We start from the raw sequence: 20,422 nt of genomic DNA on the forward strand, positions 1-20,422 counted from the left end.
CTACTCTTCCACTTTGAGTCTATATTTGTCTTTGGAGCTGAGATGTGTCTCCTGGAGGCAGCATATGGTTGGATTTTGTTTTTTGATCCATTCTGCAACTCTGTGCCTTTTTATTGGTGAGTTCAGTCCATTTACATTTAGGGTGATCATTGAAATATGAGGTCTTCTTATAGCCATTTTATCTTTTGCTTTCTGATAGCTCAGTGTTTCCATGCTTCCTTGTCCTTGTGTTTCTATTTTCTTTATTTTAGTTGGCTTTAGTGGGATTTTCTCTCTGGTCCTTCTTGTTTTATGTTATATACTTCAGTTCTGAATCTTTGGCATGTAGTTACCATGACGAATATGTAGAGGATAGTTATATATATACACTTGTCCATTTTCTTCTGTGTATGCCTTATCTCCATTGCCCTATGCGAGTTTGGATTTTTGAATCCTCCTCTTTTCAGTCATTGTTGTCTCAATTTGTCCCTATGTATGCTGAATGTTCATTACTATCTTGCTATAGCAATTCTCTTCTTATTGTTTAAGCTTATAATGGCCTGTTCTTAGTAAGGGTTGTACTCCTCTACTTCTATTAGCCTGATAGTCACCTTACTACTAATTATGTTTTTGTTTTTGTTTTTGTTTTTGTTTTTTTTTGTCATTTTGTTTTGGGCGAGCCAACCCCTTTCAGTATTTTCTGTAATGCAGGCCTCGTAGTGGAGAATTCCCTCAATTTTTGTATGTTTGGAGAGGTCTTTTTTTTTTTCCTTCATCTAAAGGAGAGCTAGCTGGATACATTCTTGCCTGGTAGTTCCTTTCACTTTATAGTTTGAATATTTGATTCCATTCCCTTCTGGCTTGTAAAGTTTGTGCCGAGAAGTCCAATGATAATCTAATGGGTTTTCCTTTATAGGTTACCATCTTCTTTTCCCTAGCTGCCTTGAGAAGTCTGTCTTTGTCGTTGATTTTTGATAATTTTAATACAATGTGTCTTAGAGAAGGCCCTTTTGGGTTAAGATAATTAGGTGTTCTGTTGACTTCTTGAATTCCAACCTCCAGCTCATTCTTTAGATTTGGCAAATTCTTGTCAACCATTTGTCTGAAAATGCTTTCTAATCCCTGCTCCTTTTTCTTCCCTTCGAGAATGCCCATTATTATGTTTCCTCTCCTGATAGTATCAGCTAGTTCTTGTATTTCTCTTTCATTATTCTTCATTCTTTGGTTTCTCTCTTCTTCTTTCTGATTTTTTCTAGATTTGTCTTCGATATCACTGATCCTTTCCTCCATTTGGTCGACTCTATTTCCCAAGCTTGCTATTTCATTTTTCATCTCTTTTGGTGTGTTCTTTATCTCCAGTTGTATTCCATTCCTTTTGAGGGTTTCATTCTCTTTGCTAAAGAATTCATTCTGCTCATCTAGTTGTCTTTTCAATTCCTGAAATTGTTGATATGAAACATTTTGGATCTCACTGAATTTTTTCAGAAGTACCATCCTGAATTCTTTGTCATTTAAGCTGCATATTTCTATGTCTTTCAGCTTATTTTCTGGAGATTTTTCTCTTTCTTTCTGAGCTGCCTTGTCACCTTGGTTGTTCATGGTGTTTAATGGACTATTTCTCTGCCTGGGCATTAATGGAAGTGTATTCTGCTTTTTTTTTTTTTTTTTCTTCCAGAAAGAAAATTTATTATATAAAGGTCGCTCTTTAGCCTGTTGCAATAAGGCATTTTACTTTTGGTTTCCAGTAGGTGGCATCTCAGCCTCTTGGATCCCTGCTTTATATAAAGCCTTATTAATGCCTTTTGTTTTCTTCTTATAGATGTTTAATCACACTTGCTACCTTTAGTCTCAGTTCCTATCAACGTTAGCGATGGTTTTGGTTGTATTTGCTTCATGGTGTTCCATCTCAGAGGGTATGGTTGGAGGGGTCCTCTGGGTTGGGGGCTGGGGGGTGCTGTTCAGTCTCAGTTTTGCATCTGCGTCTGGTAAAAATCAACTGTTGTTTCTCTGCCATCCCTGCTTCTCTGCTGTCCCCGCTGTTCAGGAAACTTGCCTCACCTTCTTCCTTCCTCCCTTCTACAGGGAGCTCTGGCTGGGAGAGGCAGTTTCTTTTTTTTCCCTGTCTACCTCCCGACTCCCAGGGTTCTGACCCGTGGTAGCTCTTATGCGCAGATCCCATGCTCAGACGTGCTAGTGTACAGTTTGGGTGTTTTTTGTTGAGTTTTAAATGTTCAGCTTATTGTTGTTTCAAGGGGAGAGATCTGGGGACGTATCTCACTCCACCATGTTTCTTGCCAACACCGCCAATTTGTGTATTTTTTCCCTCGGGTAGTCTAACTTAAAAGTTCGTCAGTTTTGTTGATATTTTCAAAGGCTCTTTTGTATTTCTCTTTTCTATGTCATTAATTTCCTTCAATCTTTAACTGTTCTTCTTTTTACTTATTTCTTTATGTGGAAGCTTATGTTGTAGATTCGAGATCTTTTGCAGGTACTTATAGCTATAAATTTCCCTCTAATTACTGCTTTAGCTACATCCCATAAATTTTGGTATGTAGTGTTTTTATTTTTATGTAACTCAGACCATTTTCTGATTGACCACATGATTCCTTCTTTAATCCATTGGATTAATTTCCAAATAGCTGTAATCTTATTTCTTCCTGTTGATTTCTGTTGATGGGCAGGCAACAAAGATATTTTATGTTATTTAAATGTTTTTAAATAAGTTGAAACTTGTTTTATGCCTTAAAAGGGGTTTTCAAATTGCCACTTGTGTGCTAAATTTACCCCATTCCCCATTATTACAAATGAAGTTTTACTGGGACACAGCCCATTGATTTATGGTCGTTTTCACATTATGATGGCAGAGTTGGGTAATTGCAACAGAGACAGTCGGCCCTCAGAGTCTAAGATATTTATTGTTTGGCTTTTTACAGAAAAACTTTACTGACCTCTGGTCTGGCATATCATATGTGCTAAAGAATGTTCCATTTGCCCTTAAGAATGTGCATCCTGCTGTTTTATTTAGATGCCAGTTAGATGGACTTGCTTAATAGAGTTGTTCAAGTGTTCTGAATCTTTGCTGGTTTTTCTATATGTTTTTTTGGTCCATTATTGAGAGTAAGGCATTGAAGTCTCCAACTGATATTTTGGAATTACCTATTTCTACATCAGTTCTGTCAGTTTTTCCATCATGAATTTGGGGTCTTGGTTATTTGGTGTGTATGTATATATGTTCATGATTATTGTTTCTTCATAATGAATTGACCCTTTTATCATTATAAAATAACTCTTCATCTGTATTAACGTTTTAAAACTGTATTCTAATAGTAATATAACTCCTTTATGTTCCTTAGGGTCACTGTTTGTGTAGTCTCTTTTCCATCTTTTTACTTTCAATCTGTTTATATCTTTGAATCAAAAATATGTTTCTTGGAAGCAGTATATAGTTTGATCTCATTTTTTTAAAATTTGGAGTGATAGTTTTTGCCTTTTGATTACAGTTCTTTATCCATTTTTGTTAATTTTATCATTGGTATGGTTGGATATACTTCTGTGACTTTGCTATTTGTTTTCTATATGTCTGTATATTTTTTTGTTCCTCTTTTTCTCCTTTACCACCTTTTGTGTGTACATTAGATTTTTTTTCTAGTGTATCATTTAAATTCCTTTATTAATATTTTAATTTTCTTGTTATGCTAGATATTACAGTATGTCTTAACTTATTATGATCTACTGCCAATTAGTAATACTTTAATATATTCCTTTATAGCTTTATTCCTTCCCCCACCTTTGTGCCGTTGTCATTTATATTATGAATGAACATTTTTTAAACCCAATAGTACAGTACTGTCATTATCACTTTGTATAACCTTGTACCTTTTAAAAAGAGAGAAACAAAAAGAGAAAGTATTTTATCCTAAGCTGCATTTACTGTTTTCAGTATATGTCATTTCTGCCTGTGGATTTGAGTTACTGCCTATGGATTTCTGCCTATGGATTTGAGTTATTGTTATTTTTCTAACCTCCTTTTGTGCTACTATATAAGGTTATATGTTATTAACCTTACTGTATACTTTTAAAAGTAATGTTTTATACAATTGTCTTTTAAATCAGTTAGAAAAAATAAACAAAAATATTTATATTATCTAATTTCCTTTACCAGTGCTCTTTGTTTCCTTGTGTGGATTTGAGTTCCTTCTGGGGCTGTCATTTCCTTTACTGTTTTTTAAAATTTGGTTGGGTATGCATACGTGCATGCGTGTGTGCGTGTGTGTGTGTGTGTGTGTGTGTGTTGTCACAAGAGTCAGGTCTGGTAGTAGTGAATTCTTTCAGTGTTTGTTTGGGAATGTCTTTATTTTGCCTTATTTTTTGAAGGACAGGGTATAGAATTCTCCACTGACAGTTTTGTTTCAGAACTCTGCATGTGTCATCTCACTGACTTCTGGTCTCCATTATTTCTGACAGAGGTCAACTATTAACGTTATTGTGGTTCCCTTGATCATGATAAATTATTTTTCTGTTGCTGCCTTCAAAATTTTCTCTCTTTGGCTTTCGAAGTTTAGCCAACATGCACCTAGATGTGTATCTCTTTGTATTTCACCTGTTTGATGTTTGTTTAGCTTCTCGCATGCATAGGTTATTGTTTTTTCCATCAAATTTGGGTTGGGGGACTTTATTATTTCAAATAATTTTTCTGTCCCTTTCTGTGTCTGCTATCCCTCTCAGCAATGGTTATGTGTATGTTGGTAGTATGTTCATGGTATCTACCAGGTCCCTGAGGAACTTTTCATTTTTCTTTTCTTTCTTTCCTGATCTTCAGATTGTATGGTTTCAATTGTTCTATCTTCAAACACCGATTCTTTCTTCTCTCATTTCAAATTTGCTGTTGAACCTCCCTAGTGAAGTTTTCATTTGTTATTTTTCTTTAAAAATGAGACTTAATTGACCTATAATACTATATTCATTTTAGATGTATGATGTACAAAGTTCAGCTTTTTTTTTTTAAGATTCCGCATAAGTGAGATCATACAGTGTTTGACTTGTTTCATTTAGGATAATGCCCTCAAGGTCCATCTATGTTGTCGCAATGACAGTATTTCCGTTTTTTATGGCTGAATAATATCTACATATATCAGATTTACTTTATTCATTATTTCATCAAATGACATTTAGCTTGTTTCCATGTCTTAGCTATTGTAAATTATGCTGCTGTGAACATGAGAGTGCAGATATCTTTTTGAGATAGTTATTTTGTTTTTTTTTCAGTTACATACCCAAAAGTAGAATTGCTGGATTATATGATAGTTCAATTTTTAATGTTTGGAAGAACCTCCAAATTGTTTTCCATAGTGGCTGCACCAATTTACATTCCCACTAACAGTGAACAATGTTCCCTTTTCTCCACATCCTCGCTAATACTTGTTATTTCTGGTCTTTCTGATAATAGCTATTCTAACAGGTGTCAGGTAATATCTCATTGTGGTTATAATTTGCATTTCCTTGATGATTAGTGATATTGAGCACCTTTTCATGTGCCTGTTGGCCATTTGTATGTTTCCTTTGAAAATTGCCTACTCAGATCCTCTTCTCATTTTTTAATTGATCAGTTTTTTCTATACTGAGATGTTTGAGTTCTTTATATGTTTTGGATTTTAACTCCTTATCAGATATATGATTTGCAGATATTTTCTCCCATTCTATAGGTTGCCTTTGCATTTTGTTGATAGTTGCTTTTGCTGTACAGAAAAGCCTTTTAGCTTGATGTAATCCTACTTATTTATTTTTGCTTTTGTTGCCTTTGCTCTTGTCAAATCCAAAAAATCATTTCCAAGACCAATGTCTAGGAGCTTACTTCCTATGGTTTTTTTCCTAGGAGTTTTATGGTTTCAGGTTTTACATTCAGATCTTTAATCCATTTTGAGTTAATTTTTATGAATGGGATAAGAAAGTGGTCTAGTTTCTTTCTTTTTTTTTTTTGCATGTATCTGTCCAGTTTTTTTACCATCATTTATTGTAGAGACTACCCTTTCTCTGTTGTAGCTCCTTTGTAATAGATTAATTTACTATATGTATTGGTTTATTTCTGGGCTCTCTATTCTGTTCCATTGATCAATGTGTCTGTTTTTATGCCAGTACCATGCACTTTTGATTACTATAGCTTTGTCATGTGGTTTGAACTCAGGAAGTGTGATGCCTCAATCTTTTTTTTTTTTTTAAGATGGCTTTGGCTATTTGGGGTCTTTTGTGTTTCTATACAAACTTCAGAATTGTTTATTCTGTTACTGAAAAAATACTGTTAGAATTTGATAGGAATTGAATTGAATCCGTAGATTGCTTTGGGTAGTATGGACATTTTAATGGTACAATAGTCCCCCCACCCCCACCCTGCAACACACATCTGTAAGGGTTATTTTTCAAGACCCCCAGTGGATGCCTGAAACCACAAGTAGTACTGAACCCTATATATATGTGTTTTTTTCCATGCATACATATATATGATAAAGTTCAATTTCTAAATTAGACACAGTAAGAGACAGTAGGAGATTAACAACAATAACTAGTAATAAAATAGAGCAGTTATAACAATATACTGTCATAAAAGGTGAATATGTTTTAATATTGATATTAAATTTTTATTTAATAAAATTTTATTAAATATTAATATTTAATAAATGTGAATATGGTCTCTCTTTCTCTCTCAAAATATCTTATTGTACTATACTCTCGTTATGCATTGGTGGAACCATTCCATAAATAAGATAGCTGTCACCATGTTTTCTAATTACGTCGCCAGAACACAGGCATATAATTTTTGCTTTTGTTTTTTAGAGCCCACGAGTTCTTTGCACTGTACACTATGCCTGGCTTTTTCATATGTCTTGCAGTGCTGCTACATAGTACCAGAGTTAATCTGTCCTCATGCTGATCCCTCCTTTTTTGCATTTTTATGAATGTAGGTTCTGTTGGGCATCTTCTTCCAGAAGAGCCCGGTTTCATTGCCGTTTGAAGACTTGCTGTGGGTGGGATCATTCCTCAATCAGTTTCTTCACCTCTGCTGGAAATGTGGCAGCAGCTTCTTCAGTAATTTTTACATTTTCAGTCCAAACCTATTCCCGAATCTGTGTAACCATCTCTAACTTGCAGTAAATGGATTGGTGTCACCATTTTGAGGGATCCCTTTCTTAAGTCCTTGTATAGGATCAGTGCTTTCCGGGGCAACACATTGCCTTCAGTCAGAACATGTTTTCTGCTCACATCTTCCACCCACAAATTTTCCACCTTAGCTAAGCACTTATAACACACAAAGTGTTCATGACTTCTACAGTTTGAAGTGGGACAGTAAACCTAGCACGGTCTTTTTACTTCTTTACAATTTTACCGATAGAAGATTCGTTTTAACCGCTGTTCTTAGTAACCTCAGCATATGATTGTTTTTCTTATTAGGTTGAAATTTTTACCTTTTCACTTAAAGGAAGTACTTTATAGCATATCTGAATTGCCAGCATCATTCCTCTTGTGCTTTGGGGCCATTTTTAAGCAAAATAAGAGTTCATTGAACTCAAGTACTGCAAACCATGACAGTCAGTCTCATCACCTAGGTGGCTACTAAGTGACTGGCAGGAAGGTAGCATACACGGTGCGGGTACCCTGGGTAAAGGAATGATTCATGTCCCAGGTGGGACAGAGCAGGATGGCTTGAGATTTCATGACACTACTCAGAATGGCAAACGATTTAACACTTATGAATTATTTATTTCTGGAATTTTCCACTTAATATTTTCTGAACATGGTTGACCATGGGTAACAAACTGAAGAAAGTGAAATTGTGGATAAAGGAGGACTACTGTATTCTTTCAATTCATGAGCATGGAATATCTTTCCATTTATTTGTGTCTTCAGTTTATTTTATCACTGTCTTACAGTTTTCAGTGTACAGGTCTTTTACCTCCTTGGTTAAATTTATTCCTAGGTATTTTATTATTTTTGATGATATTGCCGATGGGACTGTTTTCTTAATTTGTCTTTCTAATAGTTCATTTTTAATGTATAGAAACAACTGATTTTTGCTGTTAATTTTGTATCCTGCACAGTTTTTTGGTGAAGTCTTTAGAGTTCTATATAAGTGTCATGTCATGTGCAAATAGAAACCTTCTTCCTTTCCAATTTGGATACCTTTTATTTCTTTTTCTTGCCTGATTGGTATGGCTAGGACTTCCAGTACTATGCTGACTAAAAGTGGTGATATTGGACATCCTTGTCTTGTTCCTGATCTTAGAGGAAAAGCTTTCAGTTTGTCATGAATGGATGTTAAATTTTGCCAAATGCTTTTCTACATCTGTTGAGATGATCATATGATTTTTATCCTTCATTTTGTTAGTACGGTATATCATACTGCTTAGTTTTGGGGTGGCAAACTATCTTTCCATCCTGGAATAAATCCCACTTGTTGAATTTGGTTTGCTAATATTTTTGTTGAGGTTTTTGCATCTGTGTTCATCTGACAACAAAATTTCTTGTATCCTTGTCTGGGTTTAGTAATCAAGGTAATGCTGGCCATGTAAAATGTGTTTGGAAGTGCTCCCTCCTCTTCTAGGTCTTGTTTTTTTTTTTTTTTAAATAAAGATTAGTATTAATTCTTTTTTAAGTATTTGGCGGAATTCACCAGTAAAGCCATCTAGTTCTGGACTCTGTTGAGTTATTGTAACTTTTTAACTTAAGGATTTCCATTTGATTTTTTTTTAATATATTCTGTCTTTATCTTGATAGTCTGTATTTAATGAATCATCACCACGCTTTTCTTTAATCCTCTTAACCTGGTTTCCTTTAATTCTTTTAACATTTATAACTTTTTAAAAATCTTTATCTGTTAAATCCAACATCTGAACACTCTCAGAGATGGATTCTATTGATTGGTTTTATTTCCCCCTTTGTATGGGTCACATTTAGGTTTCCTTATATACCTCATTTTTTTGTTGTTGTTAGAAAACTGCATTAAAAAAAATATAATGTTGTAATTTGGGATTCTCACTCTTCACCACAGGGTGGTGCTGTCGGTGAATTGTTTTTGTTTGTTCATTTTAATAAATTGCTCAGACTAATTTGGCCAAGTGTATTTCTACTGTAGTGTGCAACATTTGTCATCTGCTCAGCCTTTTTATTTTTGTTTTTAATGTTTTAATTTTTAAGCTTGGCTGAGTTCGTGTTGGTTGGTCCCTACATCAGAATAGCTTAGTGATCAGCCATTGGTTAGCCAGAGGTTGCACTTAAACACCCTGCGCTGATCAGCCTCTGCCCTTTGCCATTGGGTCAGACCTTGGGAAATGCCTTCAAAATTTGGATAGTTTAGAAACATACCCCCCACCATTTTTTAAACTTTGTTTCTGGTCTTAGAAGGAAGACATTGATTTTTTTCAACGTTAGGTATACTGTTACTTGTAGGTGTTTTATAGATATCCTTTATCAGATTGAGGAAATTTCCTTCTATTTCTAGCTTACTGGAAGTTTTAACAACAGTAAATGTTGAATTTTGTCATATTCTTTTTCTGCATCTTTTGTGATGCTCATTCAGTTTTCCTTCTGTTTGTCTGCCAGTGAGATACAGTGATTAATTTTCAAGTGTTAAACCAACCTCAGTCTCCTGGGATTAATACCACTTAATCATGAAATAGTATTTTCTGTATATTGTTGATTTGATTTGCTAATATCTCCATAAGGAATTCTGAATCTGTGTTACAGAGGGATATTGCTATGTTCTTGTTGTCTTGTAATGTCCTTATCGGGCTTTGGAATAGGATTTAGAGTGTTCTTGTGAACTGCGTTCGCTCTTGGCTCTATTATTTGAAAGGGTTGGTGTACAATTCTTATTCTTTCTTTCTTGTATGTTTGGCAGAATTTATCAGTGAAGTCACCTGGACCAGTTTTTTTTTCTATGGCAAGATCTTTAATTGCAGATTCACTTTCTTTGTAAGGCTCTCCATGTTCTTAAACTTTTTCTTGCCTCAGTTTCAGAACATTGGGTTTTTCAGGTGTTTCGCCTATTTCATATAAGTTGTCTAATTTATTGGTGTAAAGTTGAGCATATGGTGATGCTCCTTTTTATATTCCTGGTATTAGTAATTACATTTTCTTTATATTTTTTTTCTTGATCATTTCTAAGGGTTTAATTTTTAAAATTATTTCAAAGAGCTAGCTTTTGGCTTTGTTAGTATTTCATATTTTTCATATGTTTTCATTTTTATTGACTTCTGCTTTTCCTTCTACTTACTTTGGTTTTAATTTTTAACTTTTTGAGATAGAAGCTTGTATCACCAATTTTTAAACCTTTCTAGAAAGTTTTCAAATATATGCATTGAGAGCAATGAATTTCTCATAACTTCACTACTTTTTGTATACTGTGTATTCAGTTTCATTCGCTTTATATATTTTCTAATTTCTTTTTTTAGAATTGTGTTGAATTTCCAAATATTTGAGGATTTTCTAGTTAGCTTTTTGTTATTGATTTCTCGTTTCAATTCTTTGAGGACAGAGGATATGATCTGTATAATCTCAATACTTGAAATTTATTGAGGCTTGTTATAACTTTTTTTTGAATGTTCTGAATACACTTGAAAAGAGTGTGCATTCAGCAGTTGGGTGCTGTTTCTATAAATATCAGTCAGGTTAAGTTGGTTAAATAGTGTTCAAAATTTCTGTATTCTTACTAATTTTTGTCTTGTATCAATCATAGAAATTTGTTGAAATTTCTGTGATTATCTCTCTTTTTAGTTTTATCAATTTTTGCTTAATGAATTTTGAATTTCTGTTATTACATATGTACATATTTAGTATTGTTTCTGTCTTGACCCTCTTATTATGCATGGTCTCTTTTTATCTCTGCTAACACTCCTTTACCTTGGCATGCTGTGTTTTTTTCCAGTCTTTTTGCTTTTGCTGTATCTGTGTCCTTATATCTCTGTCTCTTGCCAACAAGATATAGCTGGGTCTTATTTCTTTACGTATGCTGACAATATGCCTTTTGATTAGAGCATTTAGTCCATTTTCATTTAGTATGATTGCTAATATGGTTGTGTTTAATTCCACCATCTTGTTTTCTGTTTATTTTATTTGATCTTTATTCCATTGCTTTCCCTTTTCTGCTTCTATTTTTTTCTTCTTTTATTGATTTTTTAGGTCTCTCTGTTAGTGTTATTAGTGGTTACTTTAGAGTTGTGCTATCCGATGAAGTAGCCACCAGTCACATTAAAATTAAGTTTAAAATTCAGTTCTTCATTGCATTAGCTACATTTCAGGTGCTCAGTAGCCACATGTGCCTCTTACTGTGTTGAACAGTACAGATTACTGCCAAAAGTTTTATGAGCTCTAGAGAGATTGAGATCAGGATTTGAGTCAGAATTACCCAGGGTTAGGTGTGGCAAGAGTAACATTCTAGTTAGAAGATGCGTGTTTTTGTTTGTCCACTGCTGATCAGCTTTGTGTCTGTAGGCAAATGCCCTCCTGCTCTTAGCCGCGGGTTTCTTTTCTAAAATATGGGAATAATAAATCCTCTTCCTGCTTCATGGAGTGTTTGTGGAAAAGAAAACTGGTAAAGTGCTTTATAAAGGCTAACACAGCCTTCAAAAAAAAGTATTAAAAATCGATTTGACCCACTTTTTTTGTGTGTTTTGTTTGCTCTTTTAGGTTGCTGACAGAACTGGAATCTCCTTCTTGGTGGCCCTTTAGCTCCAAGCTTTGGAAGATGCCAGCAGACACTAAGCCCAGTGGAGGCTTCTCAGTGTCTGGTTCCAAAGCTCTTGGAAAAGAAGGAATACTGATCAGAATTCCTGCTATCATTTCCCAAAGAACAGAATCTCAGGTTAAACCAGGAAGGCTCACCATCCTCGTTTCCGGGTTGGAAATCCATGGCTCAGATTCTTTGCTCATACACAGATTTGAAAAAGAAGATGTAGATGACATTAAGGTTCACACACATTATGAAGTTAGTATCCGCCAGCGGTTCATTGGGAAGCCAGACATAGCTTTTCGCTTGATATCTGCCAAGATGCCAGAGGTTATCCCCATTTTGGAAGTGCAATTCAGCAAGAAGATCGAGTTCTTAGAAGACGCCTTGATGCTCAGAAGTGCTAGAACCTCTTCCCCAGCAGAGAAAGGCTACTCTGTCTGGCCCACAGGTGAGCGACTGCCAAAAGAGCCTGTGCACAGGCCCCTGACCTCCCAGCCAAACCCGGCACACCCATGGTACACATGCAACACGGCACATTGCTTGGAGGAGCTGCTGGTTTTAGCTCACTAGCGACTGCCCACTTATTTAGAAATAAATATAATTTCAGACCATTTTCCTGAGTACTTGCCATCTGTGACTCTCAAGTCACCTAGGTTTCTCACACATTCAAGAGCTGTGTAGGTTTCTAAATAGGTCAAAAGGGGTTTGGGTAGCCTTTCGGACAAAGAGAAGGTCTGAGTTAGGCTTTTTTCACATTTTTCTCCATTTGATTTGAGAACCGGCGCTTCAGGGTCTTAACCGGCTCCAGCAGTGCCTGGTCTAGTGGATCTCTGTTCCCTCTGCCCCTGACTCGGCCTCACTGCCGTTTCCATGACGTTTAATCGAGATTTTCCCAGCCCGCCTTCCAGATGTGTGTTTAGGGATCAGAATCTTGAAAACTATGCAGCACAGTTTTTGTGGTTTATGTTGCATCCGCAAGGTGTTGGGAAGCCCTTGCTTTCCCTGGCTGTGCAGCCGCAGTGTCCCCTGAAGGTCTCCATAGGATGTGGAGGGTGTGCCTGGGTGTGGCCGGTTAGGTCCAGTGTGGGTGGCAGAACATGTGGGTATGACACATGTCCACACATAGTGAGGTTCTCGGGGCCCAGCCTCCTCCCTAGCGTGGGGTAACTTGGTGTTATCTGACTTTTCAGTTTTGTTGTTCTGCCAGGTGTCCTGTGGCATCTTGATGGTATTTTTATTTAATTTCTTTCATGGATTGTGAGACGGAGCATATGATGCTTTTTATTTGCTTCTAGGCCCCCTCTGTGGATCGCCCGTTCTATTTTTTTGTTGTTGTTGTTTCCCCACTGAGCTGTCTTTGTTTTTTGGTTTTTGTCTGATTTGTAGAAGCTCCTTATATATTCTAGACAGTCATTCCTTATTGACTTTAGAGGCTCCTGGTGTTCTCCTATACTGTCAGCCTCCATTACTGCCAAATCTTTTACTTTGCTATGGTCAAATCCACCATTTTCTCCCTGAGGTTTGTTTTTGAGCCCTGCTTAAGAAATTCCAAAGTCAAAAAATACTCCGATATTTTCTAATACTAGAATTATAGATGATATTACTTCTATATTTAATGTGATTTTTTTGACAAGTAATAGTCTTATTAACTTTGATTCCTTGATGTCTGTTAAAGAGAGATGTTTATTACTATTCCAATGCCTTTTTTCTTCTCATGTTTGATTTTAGTTCCAATATGTAACCTTGTCTCCCTCACCCATGTCTGTGTTGATGTTGTTCTTGATGGCTTCAAGTTGCAAAAAGAAATATACCTGATGATAGATCTGGTCCCATAAGACCCAGAATGTTAGAAATGATAATATAAAAATTTAATTTAAAAACTTATTTTCTTGGCACTTCTAGTTTTTGTTTGACCCTTCACTCAAGGCAGGACTCAAAAGCTGGCCCATAAAAGGGCCGAAAAGGGTGGGCTGTCCCAGCCAACGTGGACCATCACCAAGGGGCCCTTCGGGCAAGGCCGTGTACGAGCCCAGCTGGGCAGCTGCTCTGACACACCAGGTTTTGACTAAATCACTTTACTGCATTTTCCCCTGGGAGGTGCCTCAGTAGCCAGAGGAGAAGGCCCTGGCCAGAGGGACAAGACAGAGTGCCATCAGCCACTGGTTCTACCTGTGCTGATCAAGAACCCCGTGCCGCGAGGAGTGGTGTCAGGCGCCTACAGTCCTGAAAACAACCAGACAAAACCCACAGCGCTTCTCACAGAGCTCTACCATGTCTGTGGAGTGTCAGGCATGGTTGTTTTGAGGAGAGGACACGGCACACAGTGGAATGAATGAATGAAATGGTAGATATGAGCATGCCACATGTGACACAGAGGTGATACTGCACAAGCTTTTTGGGCCTGCTAGAAGGTGGAATGGCAAGCTCTGACCCTGAGTATTCAGGTGGCATATAGGGCTGGACAGGAACAGGAAGCACGTGCAGGGCCTCTGCAGCCGTGGTCAGGCTGCAGGAAGCTCAGTGAGTGTGAGTCCCGCAGAGGGTCAGGAAGGGTGAGCTGGACCTCTTGGGCATGGGCCAAATGTCTTCGTTCTCTTCCTCTGGGAAGCCACAGATTGCTTTTAAGGCTTTCAACTGATTGACCCAGGCCCACCACACTATCTAGGACAGTCTCCGTTACCTAAAGTCAACTGATTTGGGGCCTTCTCCAACCACAGCTACAAATACCTTCTTGGCAACACCTGTGGCCTGTCACATATGAATTGTATGTGTGTGAAATGAACTGAGCCATGTCCAGGGTGACAGATGGGTTTTCATCTTGGTGCTAACTTTAGCCTCTGGGATGAGATCCCAGCAGGGTTTCAGAGTAAGGTTTGCCCTCCTCTGTTTGGGAGGCCACCTGCCTCATGGGGCGGGTCCACCTTACAGCCGTGGGTTTGGAGAGGCTCAGGTGACAAGGAGTGATATGTTTGAAAGAAGCCAGCATGCTGAGTTTAGTAAGGAAGATGATATCTGACTTCTTGGAGACTTCTCAGTGTCTTGTGTAAGCCCAGCAACGAGAGCCTACTTCTCACCATCCCCTTTGTGTCGTATCTGCCAGCACCTCTGACTTTCCTATTCCACGTCAGAATCTCCAGAAACAGCTGAGGTGGAGTCCATGACCTACAGCTCAGAGATGGGTTCCTCTCCTTGATGAGGGACTTGGGTAAAATGTGTGGCCAGAAGGTGGCAGTGTAGTAACAGGGGACCACTGTTTGCCCTGAGTGAGTATCTAGAACTTTCCAGAGACCTCTGTGGTAATGTGTAGTATGGATGGGTGGGGGCTGGGATTCACAGGTGGGCAGTTTCCACCTTAGGGAAGAACACTCACAAATTGCAGTTTTTCTGCATAGCATCTTTTAAATAATCACTCAAATTTTAGAAGTTTCAGACTTGTAGAAAAGTTGTGAGGATAGTTCAGCGTTCCCATGTCTCCCACACCCAGTTTCTCCTCTTGTCACCTGACATGAGTCGTTCCTTGTCATAACTAATGAACCTATATGGATATGTTGTTATTTTCATAAGTCCATATTTTATCTGGATTTCCTTACATTTTACTGTTCCAGAACCCCATGTGACATTTTGGTGTCATATCTCCTTGGGCCCTTATTGACTGTGACAGTTATTCAGACTCTCATTGTTTTGGCGGCCTTGATCATTTTAGGAGTGGTGGTCAGGTTTTATAGCTTGTTCGCAGTTTGTCTCATGGTCCCTGGGGTGACGGGGTGGGAGGAAGCCCGCAGAGCTCGTTTCTTCATCAGAGCAGTGTCCATGCTTGGCATTGTTAAGGGTTTTGGCACTGGTTTTTATCTTTGTTGGTTTGCTGACTGTCCCCTCCTGAGAGAGTCCTTTCTTGACTGCCTAATTTGAGGCCTCTGTTGCCGGCTCACTCACCCCATGGAACTCTTGCCTCATGCTTGCCCTCTGGTGCCGCTATAGCCTAACCAGGTCCCCTGCTATGTTACCTCCTTTCTAGAAAGTGTAATCATGTCAGTTCCCTTGTAGCTTGAACAATGTGTGCTTTTGATTAACTGAGCTAATTAATGACTTCAAAGACAAAAACCACCTCATACTGAACCAAATTAATATTTCTCAGAGATATTTCAAAACATTGAGATAACCAATAATGTTTTAATGTCATGTGTTAACTGGTCTCTCCCTTAGGCTGATATTAACTAGTAGGACGCTTCTGTCCAGCCCAGCTCTGACGGCGCTCTGCTGCTGACCGATGCTTTAGAAATGGGATTCTCATTATGTGACATCCCAGTAGGCCACACGGACTGAGTGGCCCTGAGCTGCGTGCGTGGAAGGTTCTGAGCTTACTAGCAAGCCCCCAAGATGTTGAAATTAGTGGGCTTTAGCAAGTCTAGAGCACAAGTCATGAAATTAGTTTAGTGGGTTGCAACCAGCTTTTTCCTAAAAAACGGAAGAGAACAGCAGGCACCTGAATACATAGGGTACAAGAAATGTTTTGTCCTGTGAGACCTTTCCAGACATCACAGTGTAGTGAGGATGTGGCAGCTCTGTGTAGGATGTGCTGTCACGTGCACAGTTGGAGATGGGCCTCGGGGTGTCACAGGTTGTCTCCTCTAGCAGCCTTACTCCACTGACTAGTCCTGAGCTTACTCCATCTGGCCCGAGCCCTTTTCCTCTCAAGACCCTGAGAAACCTGCTTTCTGTCCTCATTCTAGCCTGCATTTATCCTGGATGAGGCCAGGAGCTCCCAGAGGGCATTAATTTGTGAGAATGGTTTTAAGACGTAATAATGGGGTGGGGGGTTGTATGCATGCTGGAGGTGGTGGCCTATCCCACCAAGGAGGTCCTTGCACAGTCACTGTGTCCCGGAGGTGACCCGAGGGGCTCGGGCCCTCAGGCCCAGCGAGTTTTACCCCACAGGTTGCCTTCTGTCCTTACCTGACAGGGCACATATTAGTTGCTTCAGGTGGCTCCTAGGAAGGATGTAGGGGCTGCGGTGCCTCCATTCCTCTGACACAGAGAGACTTGCTCAGGAACTGGTGCTGGTTTGCAGACAAATGCGCTTCTTGCCATCTGCGTTCCTCCCCAGCGCCCTGATCTGGGCCTGCAGTGTTGGGTGCAAGCAGAGCCAGCTCTTTAAATCAAGGACAGGTAGCACACTGTGGGAGGGCCCGTGAGCCACCAGAGTGGCACTGTCTCCATCCCAGCCGCTCTGCGGGGAGATTGTCTGGGCACAGGTCCTGTGTGAGCAGAAACCCTGATCTGAGTGGCGCCTGGCCCCACGCTCTCAGAGTCGCCCTACCTCATGGCTCCATAGTCACCTTTGCTTGGCTGCCAACCGCCTGTCCCCTGGACTCTCCAGATCTACAGCATCCTGTGGGGTTCATGAGGGTTCACTAAGTACCGTGTGTGAAACTCCAAAGCTATAATCTTTCTTCAGAAAGAAAAAGACCACTGTCTCTACTGAGAGCCAGTTACCGAAGCAGGCCCCGTGGTTACAGTGTTGCATGTCGCTCAGTGTGGGATCAGGGACCAGGGTAGACAGCGAGGCTTGAGCAGACCCCACAGCCGCCCAGCTCTGCAGAGGCTCAGTGCGGGGACCCTGAGATGCCTGTGAGAACACTTTTCCAGCCCAGAGAGCTAGGTCGGCCTTGGTAAAGTGCTCGTGTGTGCGCGCCTCCCAGAAGGTGTCACTGATGTTGGCTTTCATTCCAGCATCCGGGCTGATGGACTGCTCCAGGCACCAAGAGCCCTCGGGGGGCCAGGAAGGCAGACCACTTCAGCTACAGACAAGCGAGCCACTCATCTCTGAGGGGGACACCCAGGAACTAAGACAGGTAACATGCGTTCAGTGACCTCATCTTCCTCTGCAGAGGATGCCTTTCTCTCTCCTGCCTGAAAACAACACTCTCTGCTTATGCTTGCCTCTCACCCACAGGCGCTGCCGGAACACCCACCCTGTTTGCTCTGCTCCCTGCAGCTGGAGAAGGGAGAGAAAGGCAGGGCCCATCCCGAGTCCTTGTGCTCTATGCATGCAGACACACGCCGCCTTCCTGTGCTTCCACCTGTTGTACATATGTGTGTATGCATGCACATGTGTACATGTGGGTTCTGCATACATGTGGACTGTACACACATGCAGGCTATGAATATGTGTGCGCTGTCTGTACATGTTTATACATGTGTAAGCTCTGCATGTGCTGAGTCCATGTGTACATGTGTGTGCTGTGTGTAAATGTGCTATGTCTGTGTACATGTGTGTGCTATGTTTATACATGTGCTGTCTGGTGTACATATGTATGCTATGAGTCTGCATAAATATGTAAGCTGTGCATATACGGTCTCTGTACATGTGTATTCTTGCCTTTGCTGAATATGTGTGCACATGTGTCATGTATGTGCTGAGTCTGTAGCGTGTGTGTGCTGTGCATATACGTGTGCTGAATCTTGTGTACATGTGTGTTCTATGCCTTGCTGAGTCTGTGTGCACATATGTCGTGTGTGCTGTGAATGCAGTTTACGTGTGTGTGCTATGTGTATACATGTGCTGTCTGTGGTGTACGTATGTGTGCTGTGAGCCTGCAGTGTAAGTGTGCATGCGCTCCACATGTGCACGTCCAGTTGAGGGCGCTGCTCTGTCATCGCTCAAGTGCTTGGCTGGATTCTGAGGAGCCTTGCACTTTGTGTCCAGAAAGTTAAATTTAAACAGTATTTGATAGAAATACTTTTAACTTGTCTTCCTGTGTTGTTGCTGGACAATATGATGCTTTTTTCCTTTTCCTTTTCACATGATATTGAAGCAAATAGAAAATACTTAGACAGTATTTCATAAATAGTTCATAATTTATCTTTAAACGATAAGAACTGTTTTAAAAAAATCAACATCATACCATATTCCCTTTAAAAAAGGACAGAGGCATTCCCTGCTCTTCAAGTGTCTCTGCCACCCCATCGAGGGGCGCGTGCTGTCTGTCTGCAGCAGGCACCCGTGACACCGTCACTGCGCTCAGTGAAGCGCCTCTGCGCACAGCTGCCTTCGTCATCTTCTCTTTCTCCTTTGCAGTCGATGAGTTGAAATTGAGATTTTTGTAGTTTGCATCTTCCTGCCTTAGTTTCCCCAGGGGTGAGCAGCATGTGCTCTGCCCCGGGGCTCTGTGGGTCCATTTGTGGCTCGAAGGCGATAGCAGGCCTGGCCCTCCTTTGGAGAGCCTGGTTCCTTGGTGTGGTGCCTGCTCCATCAGGACACGTGGGAGACTGCGTCGCCGTGAGCCCGTTTTTTACATGTCTGCCTAGGCAGAGACTCCTTCAGCTCAGCCCTTTCCTTCTGGGGAAAAAAATGTTCATCTTTGCTGTGCGATATTTTAAATATACATGATTTGTCATTTTTTCCTCCTTGTCTACATTAGTCACTCTGTAATGACACAGAAATGGCTGCTTTCTAGCTTTAGCTAGCAAATGCTGCAGTTTCCTAACTGCCTCCAGAACACGTGGCTCTTGTCTGCTCTGGGGCTGGAGCCTCCTCATCCCATAAAGGCTGATGTGCCATTCTCCTGAGAGCAGGGGACAGAGCACAGGCCTGAGACGGGTGGGATCTGGGCCACATACATGCACACACGCACATGCGCACATGGTGTCATGACAGAGACATGCTCTCCTGGGCCCCACACTGTATATAGGTTGAAGAAGGAACACAGCTTTGTGGTGGGAAATGTTGGAACTTTATCTGCTCGTTTTTGAGGTGGCCATGCAATTTGAGAGGGGCCCTGCCCCTAAATGGCCTCCAGGGGATGGCAGAGGTCAGGGTGCATGCACCTACAGCTGGGACTGTGGCCGCCATCCTTCTCTGGAGAACATGCGTCTGTGTGGCTGGTCCTGACTGTCATCAGTGAGTCTTAGCAAGCCTGTGGTGTCCATGCTGGGAACAGCGGCCGCCCTGAGTCATTTACCGTGGCCTCAGGGTGGAGGAAGTGATGACCCTGTGGTGGGCTGAGAAGAGCCGCTGCCTCAGCCGCCCTCCTGTAAGGAGAACCGTGTTTCACAAGAAATGCTCTCTCTGAGGTTAATCACACGTGTCCTACTTAGACAAGAAATCTAACTGCATAGTGAAGCTCAAGCATGTGGGAATAAGTTAAATGTCTGGGGAGCTGTGGCTTCTGTTGTTGCAGATACGTGAAAGTCACTATGTGGAGGTGCATCTGTCTTGATGACTAAACTGCAGTTGGCGCAGGGGACCTGAGCTGACGCCTTGTCATTCCCAGTAAAGGGGGTGCAGTGTGGATTCCTACGAAGCTTAAGGTCGTGGTTTTAAACTTTCTCGTTTGTTACATTAAGGCTTTAGTCTGCCTGCTGTATCTGGTATCTTCTTAAACAATAAACACAAAACACTAAGAGTTAAAGGAAAAACTGAGGTGCTTCATTCGCTCAGTCACTGGGAAATGGGGACAGCTGGTAGGCTGGCAGAGGAGAGCATCGCCCTGTGGAGCCTGCTGGGACCACGGGTCATGCTGAGTCCAGCTAGGCTTCATGCGCTGCCACCCCATTTGTGAGCGCTGTTTCAGGGGGCCCTGCACCTGCCACTCTCAGGAACTTTCCTGAAATGATTTGAGGGCAGAAAGGCTGCTGTGATTCTCTCCGTGGTGTGAAACTGTCTTAAATTCATGTCCTTTCTTTTGTTTCTGTATTAGAAACCATTGAATAGGTTCCATCTTC

At 40.5% G+C, this 20,422-nt stretch overlaps 1 protein-coding gene across 3 annotated transcripts in view; it reads left to right on the forward strand.

Moving 5' to 3' along the window:
* SNAP47 (synaptosome associated protein 47) overlaps window positions 1-20,422 on the forward strand; it is a 52,926-nt gene that overhangs the window by 19,619 nt on the left and 12,885 nt on the right. For all 3 annotated transcript variants that reach the window (XM_039880294.1, XM_039880296.1, XM_039880295.1), the window contains exons 3-4: window positions 11,656-12,146; window positions 17,429-17,550. In XM_039880294.1, coding sequence (XP_039736228.1) covers window positions 11,656-12,146; window positions 17,429-17,550 — 613 coding nt within the window. The remainder of the gene's footprint in view (window positions 1-11,655; window positions 12,147-17,428; window positions 17,551-20,422) is intronic.

Source organism: Pteropus medius, unplaced genomic scaffold (assembly GCF_902729225.1).
Source record: "Pteropus medius unplaced genomic scaffold, Ma_sr-lr_union100, whole genome shotgun sequence".
Lineage (NCBI taxonomy): Eukaryota > Metazoa > Chordata > Mammalia > Chiroptera > Pteropodidae > Pteropus > Pteropus medius.